The sequence below is a fragment of the Pezoporus wallicus genome, unplaced genomic scaffold (assembly GCF_028554395.1).
Source record: "Pezoporus wallicus isolate ANWC-B61680 ecotype Strahan unplaced genomic scaffold, APGP_CSIRO_Pwel_v1 contig_5967, whole genome shotgun sequence".
Lineage (NCBI taxonomy): Eukaryota > Metazoa > Chordata > Aves > Psittaciformes > Psittacidae > Pezoporus > Pezoporus wallicus.
In genome coordinates, this window is record NW_026639377.1 from 973,136 (window position 1) to 998,409 (window position 25,274).

The window sequence follows — 25,274 nt, forward strand, 5'->3', positions numbered from 1 at the left end:
TGGCCTATTTTATGCATAGTTCCATGATGCAGCTTAATTAAAAATTCACCACATGCACTTAACTCAGCATTCTTTTCAGGTTCTCAGGACAGCAGTTTGGAAAGGTTCACTAAGAAGATGATAGCCATTAATCAGCCGATTTTGCAAACTCAATCAAAATGCCAGAGTACTGACTAAAAAGTAGCAGTGCTGCCGCAGTTTCACCCATTTGGTGATGAAGGTTCAAGCAGCAAGATTCCTTTTTTTTTTTAACCCTCCAGATTCAGGGTAAAATCAATCTCTTCAAAGAGCATAGCTGAAGTCAGAGAGGAGAAACATCCACACCAAAGTTTAATACAATGGTTTGCGGAGGATACTTGTCTATCTTTTCCTTAATCACTGAGCTCCCTCTATGTTTCTTTCCAGGTTAAAATTAGATGACGCGAATGAAAAGCAATGCATCACTCACTATGAGAAAGAATTACTTCTGCCATACATAAGCACGTAATAGTACCAGCACATGTACGTGTAAGCAATTAGTAAAACATAGAACCGGATATAAAAAAAAAAAAACAAAACTGAAGGAAATGATAAACAGTGAGATTTTCAGGTACCCATGCTTGCCTACCAAATCAAACCAATTATACTGAATGAGTGCAGTGGCTTCAACTGGAACCTTACTTAGACACATGATTTTCTTAAACAATCTTCATGCCAAATTTTTGGTCTGTGTCATGATTTTGGAACATTTTGATTTTGTTTTGGAGGACCTATCAATTTCACTCACATTTCCAGCTGCGATCCCTTTGGAAGACCTTGAAGAACCTCTTAACTAGCATGTATGTTGGGCATGAAGAAAAATCAATGTTAAAACATGTGAGAGGTGAGCAGAAATAGCTTTCTGAAAGCACATCTCTCTCCTTCAGCATAAAGATCCGATTACTAGTTTGATGCTACACTGACTGTGAGTAAAAAGTTCCTTCACAGTACTTGTGCAAGATGCAGCAGTATCTGTGTGTAATTCATTCCAATGGGTAATAAACGGCCAGGGAATTTCAAAATTAATTACATTTCGAACTTGCAAATTACCAGTTGTGTTTTTATATACAGATTCATTTTGCAGTTGCAAGGATGGGACTATTAACTCCTTTCTTATTTTCTTTGACTTAATTAAAGCATCAAAATGGCATTAATTCAGGTACACGTATGTCCCAATTACAGCTCTTCTTCTGTATTGTCAGGTTTAGTTTTTTGCAGGTTGGAACACTTTTTATACATGAGCATCTAAAGCAAACATACATGAATATATAAAGCAAAACCAACAACATAGCAACTGCAGCCATGACAATACTGAATAATATGACTATATAGGAATAATAACCAGCACATAATAATAACAACGATTTCAAAGAAATTTCAAAGACATACACTGAACGTATGAAAAAAAAACAACTTCTCTGTTTAGTCTCTATTCACTATTAGTCCAAAAGGTGAAAAAGTATCAGGAAAACTAAAATAGCATGTATTTCTTTAGTCACATTTAGTCTTCACTTTCAAAAAACCTGGCAGTTGAGGGAAAGTATTGTCTTTCCACATTTAGGTACTGCAAGTGTAATCAAAGAATCGTTAATTATTATTATTCAAACACATAAGTTCAAACACAAACTTACCTAAAAACGGATCATCATATTCTGTATTAGACAGCTTAAGCAAGTTGTTTTCCAAAGTCTCCATCACTTTAGCTGAAATAAATGCAATATTCATATCAGCATTCATATGTATGTTTTAAGTAAAAAGTTTTAAACTTTTTAAAGCTGCCGGTGACTCTCTCCATACTAATCTTCCCTGATTCTGCTCATGAATGAATGAATGCATCTGCTCCTGAATGTTCATACTTAAAGACACTTCTTGCCAAAAGCCTAATATTTATTTTTTCTCTCTCTTCTGAACAAACTATAGGAACCTTTATGCTATTCCCCAACATACAAGAGCACATTCTTGTCTTGTTTTCAGCATGAAGGGAAAAAAAGAATAGCTTAAGCCTCACTTCAAACATTATAGAGATTCACTCAAGAGCTTAGTACCATAGCTCTTCTAGCTGTTCAGATGACAAAAAGGTCTCTCCAAGAAACTGTAGATATCTAGACAAACCAAAGCTTATCAGATGCCCTTATATACTGAAAGATTATATTTAAGACACCATAGGACATCAAGTCATGTTCCCATAGATCCCTTTCATTCCCAGGGTTGGAACAAGCTCCTGAAAGAGAAAACACTCCTACCTCGTTCTGACACCACATCCACTGTAGCTGTAGATGTTCCTGCACTGAGAGGCTGAGGTCGGGACTGTGGCTGCACACGATTTGGCTGCAGAAAAGATGAATGCTTGCTCAGACTTTGAGGATGTGTTTGGCTCTGAGCTAGGCATGGCATAGATCTTCGAGAGGGTTTTAATGGATGTTCTTTCACTGTCTCACTCTTGCTTGTATTCATACCTGAAAAAGCCAAAAAAACAAGAACCTAAGTTCTGCTACATGCAAATGGCAAAGAAAGATGGCTAATTATGAAAACGCAGGGTGATTCACCCACTTAATTCTTCACCTACCTTTCCATCAACATCCCACAGTTGGAATTCAAAACGCTCTAAACTGTGATACGTATGTCATACAGCCATTTGGAAGCAAACGACAGCACTGTCATCCACATTATTATTGCTAAGCAAAATCTTAATTCAGTAGCAGAAATGAGTAAAATCCCTCAAACAAGCCAACAAACAAGCCAATCAAATACAAGCAAAAGATATTCACAAGCTTCCTGAAGGATTCATGAACACCCTCTCTTTTGAGATGGAGCTGTTTCTGAGTTCTAATCAATCTATTCACTGTTTCTAGTTTTTCTCCTGGAACTCATGGCACTCTGGGGTTTTCCTGTGTGTTGCCTGGCTTTAGGTTCAGATACCTAGATACTGACAGAGGCACAAGTCAGCTGTGTGTTATCAGTTTTTCTATCATTTGCAGCTGCAGCACTATGAAAGTATTCTCATTATATACTAGTTTAATTATACTAAGCTACAAAAAAGTAGACCAGAAACAATATAATGGCACTCAAATACACACACTCACTTAAAACTAGGTATTTCATAAAGGAAAAAGAATGTAAAAAGAGACCCCATGTAAATCTGCAGAAAGTCCTGAATATTGAAAATATTACTGTAACATAAACACGTGATTAAAACAAGCAGATTTTGTTTTGTTACCATTCTACTATCTACCAAAGGCTAACAGGAGGTAAACTAGTACTCATTTTTCCCTGTTTGAGTCAAGTTTATTCCTTGAAAATCATCATATTCTTCACTTAGCATAAAAAACACTATTACTTTGAGTATTCTCACTGTTCTCACATGGGCCTTCTAGTGGAAAAATATAGTAAGCTCATCAGCTACACAGGTCTCCAGTACCCAATTCCAATTAATAAATATTAACACATCTAAGCTTGACTGTAAATAACATCACATTTTAATAAGATTAAAATTAAAAATATCAAGTCATTTTTTTCAGAGAAAAAAGGATCAGTTTACTCCTCTGTTCAGTTCTTGCTGACCTTCAGACTCTGTTAACTGATTTGTATTACTGCACTAACACACACTAGAACTTACACTACTTGCAGAAGAACCTTAGCTACTTACTACTATAAGGGTGGTGAGGCACTGGCACAGGCTGCCCAGAGAACCTGTGGCTGCCCCATCCCTGGCAGTGTTCAAGGCCAGGCTGGACGGGGCCTGGGGCAACCTGGTCTAGTGGGAGGTGTCCCTGCCTTTGGCAGAGGGTTGGAACTGGATGAGCTTTAAGGTCCCTTCCATCCCAAACCATTCTATGATTCTCTATTAACATACTGAAATTGAATTAAACCCCATAAAACTGGCAATATGATTTTTGTTTTTCATTTCAGTGAAAAAAAAAACTGTAGGTTTAGCAGGTATAATACTGAATTTATTTTATGGCATTCTTGCTAAAATGTAGTATAAGATTTTTAAACCCTTAAATCACTTGACATTGTGCTACAGTGGTTAAAAATGATTCAGTTTTCAATGTAGTATGCAGTATTCCAGGACACTTTGTTTGTATGACTGGCTGCCTCTATTCTGAGTGTGATAATTATTTACATTAAGAAACATGTAACTACCCTTTCAAGATGATAATTTTCTCAGTATTCATCCCATTTAAATCCCATTTTTTATTTCTTCCCCAAATCTCAGGAATTTGTCAGACAACTGTAATTTGAACCTCTCAGTAAAAAGGGCCACAGCTATCATTACCCATAAACATGCTCACTATTGAGCTTTAGTGATTACAATTACATATATTTTAAAACATTTGTGTTTGACAGATAATAATTATTTAATAACTATTACAGAACTACAATATGAATTTGCAACTGTGACTCTGCAGTAAATATGCCTCATATTGTATTCTGGTATTTGGCACAAAGGATGGCTTACAGGCACTATTAAAACTTAAATCTATTCCTGAGAGGTTCCTGCAAACTGTAAAATATTTACACTTTCCTTTCTTTCAAAGCTACAAAACTCACTGCCCCTTCACTATTAGATAAGTATCTTAAACCTTTTACCTATGGGGTAACTTCTGTGAAAAAAAAAAAAAACCAACCAAAAAAAACCACCAACCCCCACCCCCCCAAAAAAAAAACAAACAACAAACAAACCAAAAACAACAAACCAAAAGACGTTACAGAAGTGCATGTGGCAAACCCTCCCAAATGTCTAAGTTCAGTCCCAGTGTAAAGTGTAAAATCCAGAGCAGCCCTGCAGAGAAAGACCTGGGGGTGTCGGTCAATGACAAATTTAACATGAGCCAACAGTGTGCGCTCGCAGCCCAGAAAGCCAACCATATCCTGGGCTGCATCAGGAGCGTGACCAGCAGGTCGAAGGAGGTGATCCTGCCCCTCTACTCTGCTCTTGGGAGACCTCACCTGGAGTATTGTGTGCAGTTCTGGTGTCCTCAACATAAAAAGGACATGGAACTGCTGGAACAAGTCTAGAGGAGGGCCACGAGGATGATCAGGGGACTGGAGCACCTCCTTTGTGAAGACGGGCTGAGAAAGTTGGGGCTGTTCAGCCTGGAGAAGAGAAGGCTGCGTGGAGACCTTATAGCAGCCTTCCAGTATCTGAAGGGGGCCTATAGGATGCTGGAGAGGGACTCTTAGGGACTGTACTGACAGGACAAGGGGTTACAGGTTAAAACTTAAACAGGGGAAGTTTAGATTGGATATAAGGAAGAAGTTCTTTCCTATAAGGGTGGTGAGGCACTGGAATGGATTGCCCAGGTGTCGTGGTTTAAACCCAGTCAGTTAACTTGTTCACTCACTCCCAGTGAGTGGTGCCGAGCTGACAACAATCGAGGTCCGTGTCCCCCCCCCCCCCACCGGGGTTCTCCCCCACTCCCGGAGGAACGGGGAGGAGGATCGAAAGAGTGCAACTCCCACGGGTTGAGACAAGAACAGTCCAGCAACCAATGTACACAAATCACCACCGCTACGATCAACTACAACAATGATAAGGGAAAATAACAAGGGAAGAGAATACAATACCACCGGCCAAGAAGACGAGTTACCCCCCACCCCGGGCATGACGTGCTGTGGTATGGAATACCTCCCTGGCTAGCCCGAGTCAGGCGCCCCATCTCTGCTTCCTCCCGGCTTCCCCTCCTCCCTGGCAGAGCATGAGCCTCACAAAGTCCTTGGTCAGGGTAAACATCACTTAGCAACAACTGAAAACATTGGCTTCACCAACACTGTTCTCAGGCTGGAAGTCAAAACACAGCACTGCACCAGCTAGCACAAAGGAAAAAAAAAAAAAACCAAGCATGACTGCTACTGCTGAACCCAGGACACCAGGGAAGCTGTGAATGCTTCATCGCTCGCGGTGTTCAAGTCCAGGTTGGACAGAGCCTTGGGTGACATGGTTTAGTGTGAGGTGTCCCTGCCCATGGCAGAGGGGTTGGAACTAGATGATCTTAAGGTCCTTTCCAACCCTAACTATTCTTTGATTCTGTATGAGGCAGCTGAGCACGTAGTGCTTTGCCACTGGGCAATTGCTTGTTGCAACTTAAAAATAAATTTAAATGAAAGCAAACATATTGGTACATATTTACCATGGTCTCATGCAGCCCCCACTAATTCAGGAACTAGCTGCATGATTTGCAGCAATTATTAATTTTTCATTATGCTTTAAATTATTTACAAAACTAGAAACACAGTTTCAAAGACAAATGCATTGTACATGGGTAGCTGACCACAGCCATCAGATGAGTACCGTGCAGGCACTCACTCCCACCCAGCGAGGTGGGGATAGAAAATGGGAAGAGCAGAAGTGAGAAAGCTTGTTGGCTGAAGTAAAGATTGTTTCAAGGAAAACCAAACCAAAACAATGACGCAGTGGCATTCAGTCACTACCTCCCACAAGCAGACAGTTGCCTATCCAGCCTTGGAGCCCCGAGTCACTTCCCACCCCTCAAATATTATTGCTGACCATGATACTCTATGGCATGGGACATCCCTCTGGACACCTGGGGTGAGCTCTCCTGGCTCTGTCCTCTCGCAACCTCACCCATCCCTGGCTGCTCTCTGTGGAGCAGAAAAGGGAAAAAGAGGCTACAATACTGTGCAAGCACTGCTCAGCAGTAACCAACACACTGGGGTGTTAGAAACACTGTTTGAGCCACAGATCCAAAACACACCACCATACAGACTGCTGTGAAGAAATCTAGCTCCATCCCAGCTGGAACAAGCAGACAAATCCAAAAGTTAATGCCAGAGATTTTTGCTACTCTATTGTTGAAGTGCCTGAACTTGTTCCACCAAGAACAACACAGTGTAACCTCTGAGGGACTGCTGCCTTTACTGCCAAAGGGACCTATACAGAAACACGCCACAGAAGCAAAAGCACAGTCCCCAAAATACCTGGGAAAGCTTTGAGCAAAGATTAGAAATATAGGTTAATATTCACCTCTACCAAGAATACAAGATGGAGGAAAAAGATCCACAAAATAAAAAAAAATTCTGTGGTTTCAATGTGAAGGAAAAATACTCTGCAGTATGTTTTTATAAATCTTAGTCCTTTAGTGACATATATTACCTCTCTCTAACTGTGCTAGAAAAAAGTGAGTAATCTGAACATTGCTGCTGCTTGGAGTGACTTGAACTTCCAAGGAATTTTCCCCATCAAAACCTGTGCCACTTGAAGAAGGATGTCATACTTGGCAAGTCTCTGTCTCATGTCTAAACCTCAACATACTAGTCCACAAAGTAAATCCTTGCATTAGCAGGATACTCCCCATATTTAACTATAATAGCTGAGCTTTAAAAGAACCCCGATTTAAAAGCTCCCCTGAGCTCACAAAACATGCTTTGCTTTATCATGATAAAGTGTTGCTTTATCATGAAATACAGAACTTCATTTGTCCACCTCAGACAGCACTTCGAGATCTGCAGCACAGTATAACTGTTCTTGGTCAGACTGTTTAATTTCACAGGAGGTTAATGTTTCTTCTGCCTCAGAAGGTGCCATAGGTCTGTAAATAAACACAAGCAGAAAGGACTGTGCTTCCTACTCATACTGAAACGGGCTCTGTGCCAGTGGAGCATGCAGTGACACTGGGCTACAGCACTGAGGATGCTGCGTTCAGAACAGAGCAGTGCTACGTAATGGGCCTGCTATGCTACTTGCAAGGTTTCAGAGAAGTATTCTTTGTAATGTAAGTATTACTATTAAATATTATAAAGTATTCCTAAATTGACATGGTTTTTACACCAAGGTCTGTAATAGCTAGACATAGCAATGGGTAATATAGAATATTATCAGTAATATATAAAAAGATTTATTTCGTAATCGTTATGGATGGCTTTAATGATCTATTTCTTAAGCAGTGATACACCATCAGTAATTCTGGACCCTGCCACATAATTGTTACTATTGCTAAAATAGAACGTTTTTTGCATCTGTATTGGAGTCACTGTGTGCAGCATGATGAATCATTTCAATATCAAAAAAATTCATACAAATGCAAATAACACACTGTCATTCAATTTCAACAACAATTTAAGTGATACATTTAAAAAAAAAAGATTATAATTCTTTTATGAGGCAGTGCCTCCATTTAAAAAAAAAAAACTTACTCCCTGTTGCTCACTCTCACTGTACCTCTGTGCCGTTTCAAACAGATTTCTTAATGCCGTGCTGCTTCTGCTTGGAGAGAGTCAAAGCGAAGTAACCCTGGAGCACATTTGCTGTTGCTCTGGTTGTATGATCTACCTTCATGATTCAAATTTAACAGGTTATTTCAGTCTCTGCTCATGTGTCAGAGACCGGTTCTGCGATATGCTAGTTTTGGTGGCATTTGCTGTTGCATGCCAATCCTTACCCAGCTCTGGCACACAAAGAGCTTGTGGTTGACATCATTAACTAGGTCACTAAACTGATTTACTGAAATTATATTCCTCTATTCTCCATAGAAGCCTCTTCTCAAATCTCTGCCTTTCCAACTAGAACTCTGCTAAACAGACCTTGATTGTTCAGGGATATGTTGATCTGCAACACAAAACATGTATCCATCTAGCAAAAAAAGAATTCACATGTTTTTTTCTATTCAAACTGCATTCGTTGCTCCTTTCCTTACAAACTATTGCTCTGGCACTTAGCAGGAGTATGGAAATGAGTATAGCATGAGCACAGAAATTTCTCAGGTTGGAGAAAAAGGTGGTTAAATGGTTTAATGAGATCCTGCCTTTTATTTTAGCACTTCTGCCTTGGAAAAGTGTTCTTTCCGAAGGGAAGCTGGGGATTCCTGTTATGTAGGCAAATCCCTATGTGGCTGAAAGCCGTAACAGCTAGCTGTACTATATCTTTGCATAGCTTCCTGGCAGAACAGGCAGGCAAGATGGAACTGGAGCATTCCTGATTGCTAAATCAGTATGCACCATTTAATGCATACTCAACATTAGGCCAATCTAGAAAGACTATAAATGAAGCCAGCTCACATACCTCCAGGTTTTAGCTATTAGGAACACAAAGGAAAAAAATATCCTTTGCCTCATTCTGTGAAATAAAGATACGATAACTTCTTTACTACTAAGAGGAAAGAAAAATTGCTTTGCATTTGCTCCTAATTTTAGAGAAGGAAAGTTTGACAGCTGGTCCACATGCACTCTTAACCCAATGCTGGATGCGCCCTCAGCAAGGTTGGATTAGTGCTACTGCCCCTTTAATCCAGCACAAACATCATAGAAACAGTAGTAGCTATTATATATGTCAACAGCATCAGCTTTATAGAGATATGATATACAATAATCTTCACAATATCAACACCACGCAGGTCTAAGCAACTACTCATTTCACCACAAATTTGCTTGATAAAAATACCTTATTAATTGTAAAAAAAAACCTTCTGTAAAGCATTTGGCTTTGCATACCATACATCACCAATTAAAATGAAGTATCATTCATAAAATGCATTAAATAGACTGTGAAACTGGTAAATCTCAAATGCTTCTGTCAACAGAATCATCATAATTAGAATATCTTTAATCACATAAAATATGAACAAAAGCCTGCAATGGTTTTCATGACATTTAAATTTAATGTGGAAACATATTTCTACACTACCAAGTATAAAACAGCTCAATTTTGAAGAGCATTTAGTTTTCAATACTCAATAGATGTAACAGGTACTTAAAAGAATTAGCTTACTTGGATTGGCATCTGCAATCTACAAAAGAAAACATAATTACCCTAGTAAATTCTGAGAAACCATAACCAAAAGGTACTTAATAATGAAAAAAAAATAGATTATTTCAGTGACAGCAGAAGTTTTCTTACCTATTTGTAATACCTGAACAAACACAAAGGGTATTCAGTTCCACATACTAGGCTTAAGTCAGGAATGGACCCATACTTTCCTTTTTTATAGAAAAGGTAGAATCAAAGTGGGTAACTTCTGACTTTGTTTTATATTCTTACATGAAAAGGAAAAAAAAAAACAAACAACCAACCCCAGCATCAACTATTCTCATTATATTATCAAACATACTTAAAAGGCCTCATCAAAATTGGAGAAAATGAAACTATCCTTTTCTTGAGAAGAAATAAGAAAAGACAACACACTGAACATGGAAGGAAACGGCCTTCAAAGATGAACCCTATTTCTCTTTAGTACTATCAGTTTATCATGAAAGCTTATGAATCCCAATCTTCTAAGGGAATTTTTTTCAGATCACTTAACTACCTTTTGCATTATGTAGTGAACAGGTCAACACAGAATCATAAAATCAGCTAGGCTAGAAAAGACTTTTAAGATCATCAAGTCTAACCTTAGATTGAATCCAACATTATTCCTACTAAATGCTTCAAATGTAGCAACTTGGGTGGGTATAACTCCTACCATATTCAAGAAATGCACCTTGAATAAGTCACTGTGATGGTATTTTTCAGTGTTATCCCACCACAGAAGTAACATTGATTTATGAGGGTGTATATGAAATAATACAACAATTAATATCATCAATCATGCATTTGAAGACCGCTGCCATTAAATACCAAGATTTTACTTCAACCTTTTTAGTTTTAAGTATTGTGAGAAGATGAACAGAATCAAATTAATTGTAAAGGCTATACTCATGCTAGCTTTTTTTCCTCTCAAGTTAGAAATGTGAGAAATAAAATTTTCAATCCAGAAGTACAGCTAAAATAAGGGAAAGGAATTGGTGAGATTATCTGAAAGTCCTCCAAGAAAACACACACACTGGCACTTAAACACATGGTTAGTTCAATTTGCAAGCTTCAGTTTCTCATTTTTTATTTTATAGTACTTTACCCATTAGATTAAGAAATAGAAAGCTATACTTTACTTATTTAGATAGCTATAGATTTTGTAACCAGACTGCACTCCCCCTTCTTTTTAATTATTTTTTTGACGAGCTATTTATAAGGAACAATTTCAGTACAGCGCTATAAGAAAAGCTTAATGGAACCCTATTAATATTTCAGCTTTTTTTCTTGACTTAACAGAAGAGCAGCACTTATCTTCCCAACAGCACTAAAACAACAGTAAACACATAGGCTTAAAAGTGACATTAGCCCTTCTGGCTACAGGCCTTCCATGGATGGCGATTTTCTTTTATAAATAGCTGCTGCCCCGTGCAAAAATAAAAATCCCTTTCTGAGACACTGTTTCCCAGGAAATGTCTCCAATTTCTGTACTGAAATCCTTATTATTGGCCAGCACTCAATTTAGTTTAAGATTCAGTCCTGATGACCTCTGCACGCTAGTGCAGTGATGATTTTACATATACTTCCAGGTCACCTCTAAAAATACCAGCTAGGGTTAAAAATGATCCATAGAGGACTCCACTGGAAAAGAAAACTTGTGAATCACTTTTCCTAATTTTAAGTTTTATATGCATGCTTGGGCTGGCATTTGATATCCCCATTAACGTGGAATTCTCTTTAGACCATAGCTTCACCCAGGCATTTTCACTTTGTGCCAGGGGAAGCAAGCCAATACTGCAAGAAACCAAAGGAATTAAAGAACATTAGAGACATTCCTCCCATTTAAATTCTGTTTGTAAACAGGATTCTGTTTCTGCAACTTTGATTGCAAACTCTTTTCCAACAGTCATGGCCTTATTTTTCTCATAATGATACCAAATGCAGAGTAAGCAACCATCAAACAAACCCCCAAGCAGAGACCTACTGTGGCATTTTCACAGAGAATGAGAAACTGTTTCTTCCATTATCATAGAAACATAGAATAGTCTGGGTTGGAAGGGACCTTCAAAGGCCATCTAATCCAACCCCCCTGCAGTGAGCAGGGACATCTTCAACTATATCAGGTTGCCCAGAACCACATTCAGCCTGGCCTTGAATGTCTTCAGGGATGGGGCATCTATATACCTCTTACACTCAGGCAAGTGAAGCCAAGACCTATTTCCTTGTGGATGCAGCAGGAAATTCAACCACTAGAATTAAAAAATTGCTTGCAAGTTGCACAAAACTCTCCTTCTAAATATAGCAAGAGGCTGGCCTTGCTCCCACATGGTGCCTATCAGGATAATTCCTGTAATGATCAGCTGCAAAATTAAAACTAGGTCTGTTCCTTTAAACAGCTTTACCATGATAAAAATATGTCAGGAACTCACAGGATGAGGGAAATAAAATAGAAAAAAAGGAGATATCAACATATTTTCATTTGTGATTCGAAAGTGTATCACTACAAAGTGTAGGAAAGTTGTCCCAAAGTACAGAAGTCAATCACTAAGATGCCAATACTTAAAGATCACTGCACTGAAACATAACTGGAAATCTGATTTGTAGGGAAATAAAAACATTCATCTCCTTAAGATCCCTAAGCCGTCCTATTATAAATTATGCTTGCAGAATTAGGAAAAAAATAAGTCTTTGTTACAGGTAAACATGTGTAGGCCCCAGTAGCTCTAACTTGAAGTCTTTTAGACCATGTATGGTGTGGATTGCCATGTACACGCAGGAAAACTGTTAGTATTCCCACCTTAGTATAGCTGCATTACCTACTTTGGAATCAATATGACTGCTGAATCCCTCTTAAAAAGAGTGATTTACACATCCTCATCTTTTACTATTTCACCCTATTTACTTGATTAATAAATGAAAGCCCCAAAACTCTTCTATCTTTATATCTGAGAACTGCTTTAAGACTTCATTTTCTTATCTTCCCCACAAGGAACCTACTTTTAATAAAACAAATTTTAGTTTATGGATTTTGAAGAGCATCAAAATGGAAAGGATTTTTTTTTCCTCCTCTCCATAAAACCTGTATTCACACTGAATACAAAATGTTGTGTTTAGTACCTCACCAGGAATGGAGGACTCATACTAAATTTAACATATTACAGAGGACTGTTCATTCTGTACAAAACTTAGAGTTCAAACAAGATTATACTTTCCTGACATTACCCATACTGCTGAGAAGTACCTGAAGCATTTTTAAGTGTCTGATTTGCAGATAACAGCTAATACATTTGATCTTTCCTGACAAAGGTGGGAGAAATACGGTTTCAGAGTTCAGACAAACAGAGTGGATCTTTTTTGCCAAGGGGGTCTACTTGCCATTGAAAGCACAGTTAAATAAATAGCTTTAAATAGTGGTTTCATTCTAAAACTTTATGCAATACCTTTATAAAGTTTACCTCCATTAATACCTGGTCTTACCTAAATTACACTTCAATTTCAACAGAAGTAAATGGGCCCCTGACTAATCAATAATACTTGAACGCAAATAAAGCAAAATATTTTTGCACATAATTGAACTTGGGAATTAAAAGGCTTCAGAAAGCTGCTGATTAGCCTGGAGGATTTCCAAAGTTGCTATAAGCATATCTGCCAGAAAGTATTAGAAATCCAACAAAATAATCTATTTTCTGGCCCAAACCCAATAAAACAGGAAATCTCTGGAAGGTCGTATCATCAAAGTAGCCTATTCCCTGGGCCTCGTTCTTGGAATTCTTCAGAAATTCTTCTGCATCCTCAGAGCAGCCTCAAGAGACTGGCTCTGGTATAATTAAGTTGATTTAGCAACAACATAATGAGGTTACAGAAAAGGAGGAAAGTGCATTATTGCCTTTTAATAGAGCAATATAGGGCTTAAATGCACCAAGCACAATACAAATAGGTATCAAGGGTTTTGAGTCAGATTGTAATATTTGCTAGCCAAAGCAAAGAGCCAACAACTGGAGTGAACAGTCCAAGACATAAAACTCGAAATGGTGGCTCTTTCTCTCACTTGCACATCCAAGCAGCTCCATTTCCTTTTCACCTTAGGTGATGAAAGGTCTGATACCAATTAGCTCCTTTATGAGAAAGATGAATTGTTAAATGTCTTCATTCACCTTCTGTATGCTGTCACGGTTGGTCAGATTAGAAGTCAACAAGTTAGAAGCAGAGGTCTATGACCTAATTCAGGTTATAACTGATGCAACAGTAAAGGTGTTCAGGTAAAACAAAAGGCACGGTATATTAGCAGGCCATGTTATTTTGTGTATTTCACTAAGACAGAAGATAAAACACTGCAGCATAAAATCAGCTGTTGCTATTTAAGTGCAAGTATAAATGCAACCTCAATGGTTAAAAATCATAAAAATAAACGTGCTGAAGCGAATACTGAATTTGATATAAGATAATACTATAGTACTGTATCATAATACCTGTAATTATTGTGAGAAAAAGCATTCTCACTTTCGTGGATGCAGGGCTCATTAAGGAGGCATGAAATGGTCCAAAGCAAACATACAACCTAAAGGTCAGTATCACAGAATCCTAGACTGATTTGGGTTGGAAGGGACATTAAAGCTCATCCAGTTCCAACCCCCTGCAACGGGAAGGGACACCTTCCACTAGAGCAGGTTGCTTCAAGCCCCATTCAACCTGGCCTTGAATACTGCCAGGGATGGGGCAGCCACAGCTTCTTTGGGCAACCTGTGCCAGTGCCTCACCACCCTCACAGGGAAGAACTTCCTAAAACCTCATCCCAATCTCCCCTCTGTCAGTTTAAAGCCAGGTGCCCTTGTCTTGTCCCTACAGGCCCTTGTCCAAAGCCCCTCTCCATGTATCTCTGGAAGCTGCTCTAAAGTCTCCACGGAGTCTTCTATTCTCCAGGCTGAAAAAGCCCAGCTCTCAGCCTGTTTTCATAGCAGAGGTGCTCCAGCCCTTACAGCATCTTTGAGGCTTCCTCTGGGCTCACTCAAGAAGTATCCAAGTAAACCAAAAGGAGATAGAAGAAAACATCTAATAGCATTAATATGCTGTTTAGATTGAGATAGTTTTACAAAAAAGTTAGGCACAGTAAGCTGGACAGTACTGAAGAAATAATTTGGAGAGTTTATATGCCCTTCTTCCTTCTCCAGGGGAGCCATTCCATTCCCGGTAAAACTCCTCATCAAAAAAATTCAGTCAGGTTCATAAACACCAAGAAAGCAAAAATAAACCCAAACCAACCAAACAACAAACCCCCAAATCACAGAAAAGAACCAACCCATACAAAAGGTATCTCCAAGCCAGTATGCTAATGTCTTACTGAAAAAGTGTAATGACAAGTTTAAATACAGGGTAAAGGAATATAAAAAAACAATTCTTAAGTTCATAGGTTTGATACAACCTGTACTGTACAACTGTGCAATTAGTCAGTTTTCCCTGTCAGATCTTTGAACTCTCACCTTCGAATTCTTTCTTCATCCTTTTTTTTCTATTCTGCTTCTAATTCCAGAAAGAATTCTAAATTTAACCTATGGCTATTATCTCAGTTATAAACTACTTATTACCATTTCAACTTCTCTTTCAACCGACCTTTTCTTCTGTCACCAAATGTGGGAAAGGCCAAATTATTTATTATTTAAAATAAACAAATAAATAAATCATAGTAATTTTAATTTTTGCAAGGGATAATGAAAGAACATACGCACTTTATTTTCTAGATTATCTATGGCAGCATAGGTGTCTGCCAATAAAACTATATTAATATCTGTAGTGTAATAGAAATTTGTTGCAGTTAAAAAAAGCATATACAAATTTACTGCTTCTAATTTCATCCCTGTGGACATACTATGGCAATGGAATTACTAATATATAGTTAAATCTAATTACAAGTTAAAAGAAGTTCTGAATAAACACACCGTTTAAGTAGGTATTTCTAAGAGACAATAACACATGTAGGTATTTTGAACAAAAGCTTAACCTAGTGAGCATGAACAAGGATATAGCAAGTTATTTTTAAAGATACTGAAACTGAAGTCTGTTATTTGAATACTATACTAATACAATAAAGAGGATTCACACTTCTCCACTCTTGTATATTAATTACCCTGATGCTTTTCTAAATTACTTTATATTTAAGGAAGACAAGGAACCCTTCTAGCACTTTTTCACTGATTTGGGATTTATACTGTGTAGGCAGATGAAAGGATCTATGTGTTTTCTGTAGGGTGCTGTACCTTACCCATCTTTCCTCACATGTTTAGTGACCTGGCCACTACAGCAGGAGCAAAGAGCTTAGCCACGTGATTCTGTGAAATAAGTGCATCATTACTCAGTTATAAACATTTGGAAACTGTAGGAACTGAGTAAGTGCATACTCTTTGCTGTACAAGCATGTGTGTAGTTATGGTGCAAGCACTTTTCTTAGTCCAGACTATCGTCAGAACCTAATTACATAAACCTAAAATGTTTACCAAAATTATAACCAGAGAAAAAAATGCACCCAGATTTTAATTACATTACTTATCTACTGAAAATAACATTGATATTCTTTGCTAAATAGTCCCTCCAAAGTTTACTGTAACAACAAGTGGAGCTTGAAGGTCACAAAATACATCTGAGACTCTGCTACATCAACCCACACCAGTTGCAACTCTGCCCTGTCTTGCAGAGTGTGCTGACAACTCTGAGAGATAGCTGTGCTACTAAACACTGCAGAAGTAAAAACATTATTTCTAATATTTAGAAGTTAGATAATAGGAAGATCTTCATGAGGGTGGTGAGGAGCTGGCACAGGTTGCCCAAAGAAGCTGTGGCTGCCGCATCCCTGGCAGTGTTTAAGGCCAAGCTGGACAGGACTTGCAGCAACCTGGTCTAGTGGAAGGTGTCCCTGCCCGTGGCAGGGGGCTGGAACTGGATGAGCTTTAATGTCCCTTCGAAGACAAATCATTCTGTGGTTCTCCAATTCTATAAATAGATACCTTCTCATTATCCTCCTTGCACTGTTACATAGCTGCTCCTCTCACAGTTGCAGTAAATAGCAGCAACGGTATGTGTATTTTCCAACATATTCCAACATCAAAGCCGAATTACAAAATACACCACTACAAAATAAATCAGTGCCTAAAAACTCCTATAAGTTTAACAGCCAAAAATCTCCATTTTAAGTCTCATCAAATTTTGAATGACTTCATCAATTTTGACCACAGGCATGTGCCCCAGGCTTTTTTTTTTTTTTGCCAGTTTCAATAAAATTTAAAAAGTGCTTCAGCTGTTTCAAAAATATTGGGAAAAAAAAAGTTTGCTAATGCTAAAAAGAGTTCTGACATTTTCACTGAAAAGCCATCTTGCCCACATGTTTTAGAATGGGATATATGAATTTACAAAAGCCTTGCTTTTTAAATGTGCAGAAAAACACTCCCACGTTTGGTCAAAGTAAAAAGTCTAAAAAATCTCTAGTGTATGTTGAATAATTTGTATAAATCCATATGCTTCATCCCCTCTACCCTCCACATTTTTAAGCTTGCGCACTACCAATTCAGGCATGCTGTAGCCCTTTTGTCCTGCTTTATTGAGACATGCGCTGCAGAGCTCTGTGATAAGAAGCTGAGAGCATAGTGCTGGCACCCAGGAAGAATGCAGGGGGAGAAAAGGCAGATGATTGCAGTCTTATGACTGAAAAGAGACTGAAAAAATAACGCTGATTAAAATACCCTGGAAATACCATGAGCACCATGAATACAAACACTGGTCGCAAAGAGAACACAATTCTCTGAGAGAAGGCTTGCTTAAGTTAATTATTTTTCATAACTTCTTCAGATAGCAAAGATCCGTAGATGTTGAATATTTCTGACCAGAATCACAGAATCCTAGAATGGTTTGGGTTGGAAGGGACCTTAAAGCTCATCTAGATCTAACCCCCTGCCACAGGCAAGGACATATTCCACTAGACCAGGCCACCCGAAGCCCATCCAACCTACAAGGAACACAGAAAGACAAGCAGATATCAGTATGTATTTTCCAGGGACAAATCTAATCATACTAACCCTATTTCTTCCTAAAACTGAGTAACAGCCCTCATGGATGGACAGAAGCATATTCTATATCCTCTACCTTCATTTAGTAATGCTTTTGATTATCTGGAATTGCGATTTCAGAGACTATTTAAAACTCATAGTGTGGATTCAAAAGCAGTTGACAGCTACTATGAACAAATGTTAAAACAGTGGCCTTTTTCACTTAAAAGGTACGACAGAAATACTTAGCATTACATTTTAGAAAGGAAAAATGGATCACTTAAGTGTCCAAGGGAGCATACAGGATGGAATCAGTATTAGCATGTCTGATGAAGAGGGGTTGAACAAACTGGGGCTGTTTAGTCAAGAAAAGAATGGAGACAGACAAGATCATAGTCTTCAAATACATAAGCACTTATGTATTTGAGACTGAAGCCAATTGTTCTCCCTGTCCACAGCAGTTAGCGAAAACGGTAATGAGCTCAAATTCCAAGAAAACCAACAGAGTTACTAGGAAAAACTTCTTAACAGATACAGTTGGCTAGCCCTAATATAAATGCTTTTTTAAAAACTTTTTTTTTTCTTGTTTTAGAAAAGGTTAAAACCAAATCTGTTAGAAAAAAATATAGTAATCCTAACTTGTGGATGAGGAATGGCCTAGTGACCTCAAGAGAACCCTTTCAGCCCTATGCCATGACAGCCACATGCAGGAGACTCTGCAGTTCTATCTGAAGGCTTGATGCTCATCTGCTTAAGTGTGCTGACAGCAGCTTGGACCTCATCATCCTTTAGGAGTGTTTGCATCATGTTCCCTGAGTTTGTGGGTTCTTCTGCAGCCAGTCTCAAGAGAGCTGCTTAAATACAACAGGCTGTGCTATACAACGTCTGCAATTAAGGCAATTTATATTCTAGCATTTCTGAACCGAGTAGCACTGCACAGTCTACAAAAAAAGACTAGTAATGACATGTGAAAGGAATTCCAGTAATAACTGAATAAGAGTTAACACAGCCTTATATTAAATACAATAAGAAAAAAAATACCAGCTATTACAAATTATGTTCACAGTAATTTCCCTATCAACTATTATAATCTTTTAAGAGCTGTTTCTGCTTTAAGACATCAAACTTGTTGGTTTCAATGCAACACATTGCTGAATTGAAATCACATCTTCTAGTTTCCCTTTACTGTGCATGTTAAGCTAAAATCATATTATTTTTAAGTTGCCTTCAACAGATGACTCGGAAAAGCTCTTCTCCAGCCTCTGGTACTCAAAATTACAAAAAAATACACTAGTCAACACAATTTGAAGAAATAAGAAAGACTGGATGAACCGGAAAAAAACATCCCTGCAGATTACTCACATGGTACTTTTAAGGGTTTGATATAAGCAAAGTTATTCCTGCAGATGGCCTAGTTTCCACAATAGTTCCATTAGGATTCACAGCCTTGCAGGCTTTATCTCTGCAACCAAAACTGTGCTAGAAGCTTTTAACTCTTTCAGAAGGGAAGCTATGGAACAACCTCTCAGTAGAACTTTAAGAACTGGACAGGTTTATTCTTTCTTTATTTTCCTGTTCCATAGCTGAGGATGAGCAAGCCTTCCTGTTTGCTTAACTTACTAGTTCACTTCTACTGTCAATGAGGACAAATGAGTTCACTGCTAAACTCTGTGATAAGCTAATCCATAATCACCAAAAATTTCATACTGCGTTTCACAGGAGGATTTAATGGTTCAACATGTGAAGCAGTCAAATAATCCCTGGATTTAAGAATCCCTAAGTACTTATCTACAAAAGTGACAGTAATGGCTCCAAAGCTCTTTGTGTAGACTTTTAATATGCATTTACACGGTCATATGCATTTCAAAATGCCTCTAAACATGTCTGTGATAATGAACATATAATGCAAGTACAAAAAAACGTATCTAGAGCTGAGACCAGGGAACACCAGGATTTATTTGGTGATGCAAGAAAAACTTCCCAAGTGTATGAAGAGTAAACTCAATTAAAGGAAATCATCCATATATGCTGAAAGAACAAAACCAGTAAGTCATACTGATATGACTAACATACTCTGAATATTTTAAACGAACATACTGAGTGTTTTAAACAAACAAACTGAAATTTTGTTACCCATTACTGCAGATATCTGAAGGTAATGGTTAAGATCAGAAAATTAGGTTTCTCACATGTCTGTCACTGGCTTGATAGACAATCTCCAATGAATGGAGAATTATTAGTCCTCTTGCATAAAAAACTGATTCAAAGTCTACATATACTAAGAAGTATTTACTGGGGAAAAAATAAAGGTCACTGTAAGTGTAATCATGTGATCAGTGAAGTAAGGATTAAACCTTCACTCATTCTACATTGTACTTCTTCATGTATAGAAGGGCTTTAGATCACTGTCTGAAAACCAGCCAGAATCACATTACTGAAGTACTACAATCCTACTCCCCCAGTCATGTAATGTAAATTTTGTTAAGACACATATACTTAAAGCTGTCAGTTTTGCCTTCAGAAATTTTAAGGTTATCTTAACAGACAATGTTTCAATTTTGCTCTCATTGGAATTAGTCATCTTCGAGCCAAGATACACAATAAACGATTTATAAGATAATTTAGAAGCTAAGTGCTGTGCAAGAGGAAGACAATCTGCAATGTCCTTTATAAAATATTTAGAGGTGAAACCTGTTAAAGATGACTAGAGCATACACTTAGTAACATGGTTCACATCCAAAAAAAAAAACACAAAAAAAACCCAAACAAACAAAAAAAACAAACCCAAAACCAAATAAAACCAGAAAAAACAAAAAGTGCCGTCACACAAAGGCAAGCTATTCCAGCAAAATCTAAGCAGACAGAAACACAAGATCTCTTGTTAGAAATGGGCTGTATTTTTCAAGACCACTTAAAACTACTCAATCAATGTTGTGGATCATTGAGACAGATTCCAATTCTTTTTTTATTTTTTTATTTTTTACAGAAAACAGGATTTCCACACCCTAGAAAGCAATTGGCTGTCAGAGTTTTGAGTTTTGCTCATTTTCTGAGAATTTCTGCAAGTCAAAAATGAAGTGCCAGACACTGCTTATACTTGCAGTCCAGTACCATCATTGCTCTGCTCAGTCAAATGCATGCTGAATGTGTGACAGAGTGAATACTTTCGTGTGCAGTCAGAAAATGACTTAGAAAAGGAATTCAAAATCTGAGGAAGTCTCAGCATACAGCTGATACTAGCACAGAGGGTAAAGACTATAATAGGGTCTTTATCAGGAGAAAATACAATCACAAGTGAAGACAACAGAGAGTTGTTTAAGCAAACATCTGTTATTAGTCATAAATTTCCAGGTTCAGTGAGTTCCAGTGTTATAGTTTTTGTTTTATTACTGCTGAGGCAATATGAGGAAGAGTATGCTCAGGGGACTACTTGGGACAGGAGAAATGCTTGAGTTAAATTCGAAAGGCTGGATATATCCTTTTATGCCATTTACTCTCTGACATCTCCATATCCACCTGGAAATATATTCTGGATGTCTTTTAAAATCAATTATGCATGCACTTTACAAGTTCTCTTCTTTGGCAGACAGATCAGTGCTCAAGCTTTTGAGAAAGACAATGGCAGCTGCTACTTGTTATTCTGCCAGACTATCTTTAAAGTCCATTCTTACTCTTGTAAACATTAATATTACCCCTGAGGAGACATACAGCCCTTTAGTCTGACTTACAGCCACTATTAGGGAATTCATTCTCCTCTTGCATTTTCCTATAATTCAGAGTGAAGCAGTTCTGTTCATATTCCTTAATATCTGTACAAATTATCATACTTGCCCTCTTATATATATATTTTTATGTATGTAGATTTAAACCAGTAACAGACGTTGCCTGATGTCTGGGAAGGAATACTTGGCATGCCAAGCAGAGTTGCGCATAAAGTAAGATATATGTTTCAGATGCGGTGTTAGACTGTGCTTAGAACTAAATTACCAATGTTTCCTACTTTGCTGATATATTGCTTTTGCAAGAAATTGGCTAAAATGTCATGTATGACATGTGCAATGGGATATTAGAAATGATTATTCTTAATTTTATCTGGTATGGAGATACAGTACTACTTCCACATTAAATATCATCTAGATTGAAATGAGAATTTTAAAACGAGTGTATTTGCAGGATTGCAACCTGTATCTGGGGTCTTATAGACCACATATACATTGCTCTCCTAGTGCTCTGAATTTGGGATAAGCCTCAGACATCTTTTTAATTTGTTCTAAAAACATCTGCTTAGAGGAATCTGAAAGTCCCTTGTATCGTGTTTGGGTAAGAAAAAAAAATTATTAAGCCACTATTGACACTATCCCTCATTTTACAGTCATTTATGACATCGACTAGATAACATTAGTTGTATTTCTGTTGGCAAGTCAGTGCCTTCAAAATACTATGAGGTAGTGGAGCATATGGAAGCTTGTGCATCTGTTTGCAAGGAACAGTCACACTCAAGCATACAGCTTAAGGAAAACAGCCATGATCCCTGCATTATCACACCATCTCTCATTTTAAAACTCACTCTCTGCGTGCAGGGAGCTGTGATAATCATCCCTAATGTAAAATAATAAACCAAGAAACAAACAGAGCTCTACACAGCACCCTTGTCTGAGCTAGCAGCTAACACATTGCAGCCCTTTTGCATGACAGGATCATCACCATTGGATGTTGCCAGCATTTAAGCGAGATGGATATTCGAATACTCCTGTTATTTTTTTAACAGAATGTTACGTTTGGACACTGGATTGCTGATATTTACATAGCACCTGCATTCCTGAATTCTCAAAATCATTAACAGTTTTACAAGTTCTGGAAAAAAAAATGGGATCTTTGGCATTTCAGGAAGATAACTAAGTTTGACTCTAATTTCCATGTCTTACGTGTAATACTTAACTACTACAGTAAGAAAAAAAAAACCTTCTAAATTATAGGTACACATTCACTAATCAATTTTATTTACTTGACACTTTATCATGGTCTTTAAAATTACCAGTCATACATTTGGAAAACTTCACTGAAAACTGAAAAATAATCCAAACCAAAATAAAGCCTCACAATTACTCTTAAATAGTACTTCCGCAGCTTAGCTCCAGAGTATGTGCAGCACAGTATTGCCAAAACTCTTCAAGTCTTTATACTTTAGAAAATACGCTTTGCTGTTCAGATAGGTATTCACTGACTCATTGCATAGCCAAGTTCAAATATAACAAAGGCTGGCTGGAGAGTTCTTTCCTAAGGCTGAGTCTGTCTGAGATTCATGCACTAGAGTACAGTGCAATGGTAAACATTAGCTACATATTTTAGTTATGCCAAGCAGGTAGAAATATACTGAAATATATGTTCTTGTATAGGTTTAACTTTATTTTAAAGTTCTGTTGCATTAAGATGGGGCAAACTATGTATGAACAATATATCAAAATAGCTGTCTACACATGTAAAACATCCATCTTCTGTTCCGTAAAACTGCCATAGAAAAGATGATACTTCAAAAGGTTTAATGCCAAAGAGGTGCATACAGAGGGTACTAGGAATGCCAACAGTACTTGGAATGCGAGGAGATGCATGCATCTCTGTACAGGGACCAATCTGAGACCAATCCAGAAAAGCTATTAGACAAGGAGGCGATTAGTAGGTCTAGCCTTTCCCGTTGTGAAGGTACAATTTCAAAAGACTGAAATCACAAACTCTTAGCCATTATACCGTGCAAGTTCCTGCTTAACTGGTCTAAATAACGTCTTGAGTCTAAATTTTCCAAGCTGGCTGACAGTTCTCTACAACATCCTTTGATGCACAAGTTAAACTTTATATTCCTTGCACAGCATCACATATGTGGATGTATGATTTCTGCTTAATTCCAAATATAGAAATATTAAATATTTTGTCTTTTGTTGCATAGCCTTTTATGATCTCAGTCTGTACCAGGTAAGGGCTCTTTCCACTGGCTTGTGGCAGCATTTTGTTAACTTTATTTCATTTGTAATAGGGTTTTTTAAATGCTGTCTTGCTGCCTTTAAACCTTATTGGCCATTGGTATTACATTAGCTGCCTTATTGGCCATTTCCATTTGATACCAGTATCTTACTCACACTGCTCTTCACTTCCCTCTTCAATGCTGTCAGTGTGTGTTTTGGTGCTGCTCCTCCAGTTCCTTTTTACTCTGATGGAGATTTTGCCCAGACTAATTTGCCTCACACTATTGGAATTGTGACTTTATGCACAACCAGCCGGGTGACTTCAAACAATTCCAATTTTTATTAATACTTCCTAATATAAATTTAATGGTTTAGTTGATTAAGTCAGCAGATACTTCAAGCTTTCAATGGCTCATTTTACCAGGTTTTAATACTTTTTTCATGCTATTTTCTCTTCACGCTAAATCGGTATTTAGCACCTAGGCGAATGCTAATGTTATGGACACTTTTTAAACCTCAAGAGGAGGCCCAAAACTGTATTTATCTGTTGTTACTTGTCAACAAACAAAAATTATTTTAAAGTCTTACTTCTACAAGAAGATGTGACCAGGAAAGAACTGGCAGATTGTATGTATTCCAGTTACTTATTGTATTTTTCCTTCCATATTAACAGGAAATAATTTTTAGATCCTTTCTTACCTCCTTCTAGCACATTTCCTGACTGCAGCTAGCAAATAGGATAAAAGCAAAACCAATTTTAATGATTTCTTGAGCTGTGCCATATACTCATCCATTTAAGTATTTAGAAGTTTAATGTCTAAATATTTCAGATCCTCTGGCTCTGAATCATCTCTTGAGATTGCATATTGCATCAAAGATCCCATTCATCCATTTATTTTAACATAAAAATAACATTTTTGCTTCAGTAACTTGCCGAGTTATTTCCATCAGTATCCACTTTTCCCAGCTAATAAAAATAAAACGATGCACTCCACAGATTGAGTTGCAACACCCAGCCACATGCATCATGAGTACAGATGCCCCAGAACAACGTCCAGCAGATTGCAGGGTATATGCACTTATAGGTATCTGAAACTACTCTGATGTATACAGCACCTACCCTGCAGATCAATGACCAAGTTTAGTCTTGAGGGAATTCAATCCAACATGTACTTTTATTGTTAAGAACTCTGTATGTTGGCAGTTCGTTTTTCAGCTGCTACATTGATAGCCTTCTGACAGGGTAAAATCCCTGAAATCTTAGGGTTTACTTCTGAGTCTTAAAGTAAGTTTGAAGAGAAGGTGCATGTATTTTACTACTGCTTTAAAAACACTGGCTATAAAAGTTAACATCAGCGATGAAGCCCTGAAGTGATCTTAACGTCTGGCATTACTAACTGCTACACCAATGATATATCTCATGAAAGCATTTATTTCTCCTAATTAATCATGTCATTAATTAAAAGACAACTTTTTCAGTCATTATTGAAAAACATGGTGCACAAGAAGAGTGTTAGCACACACAGT

At 37.7% G+C, this 25,274-nt stretch overlaps 1 protein-coding gene across 5 annotated transcripts in view; it reads right to left on the reverse strand.

Annotated features, from left to right (window-relative positions):
• The window catches only part of ANO3 (anoctamin 3), a 209,231-nt gene that overhangs the window by 84,918 nt on the left and 99,039 nt on the right, over positions 1–25,274 (reverse strand). For 4 of the 5 annotated variants that reach the window (XM_057414416.1, XM_057414415.1, XM_057414417.1 and 1 more), the window contains exons 2-3: positions 2,262–2,474; positions 1,650–1,721 (exon numbers count right to left, since the gene is read on the reverse strand). In XM_057414416.1, coding sequence (XP_057270399.1) covers positions 1,650–1,721; positions 2,262–2,474 — 285 coding nt within the window. The remainder of the gene's footprint in view (positions 1–1,649; positions 1,722–2,261; positions 2,475–25,274) is intronic. The other variant, XM_057414419.1, reaches the window with a different exon arrangement.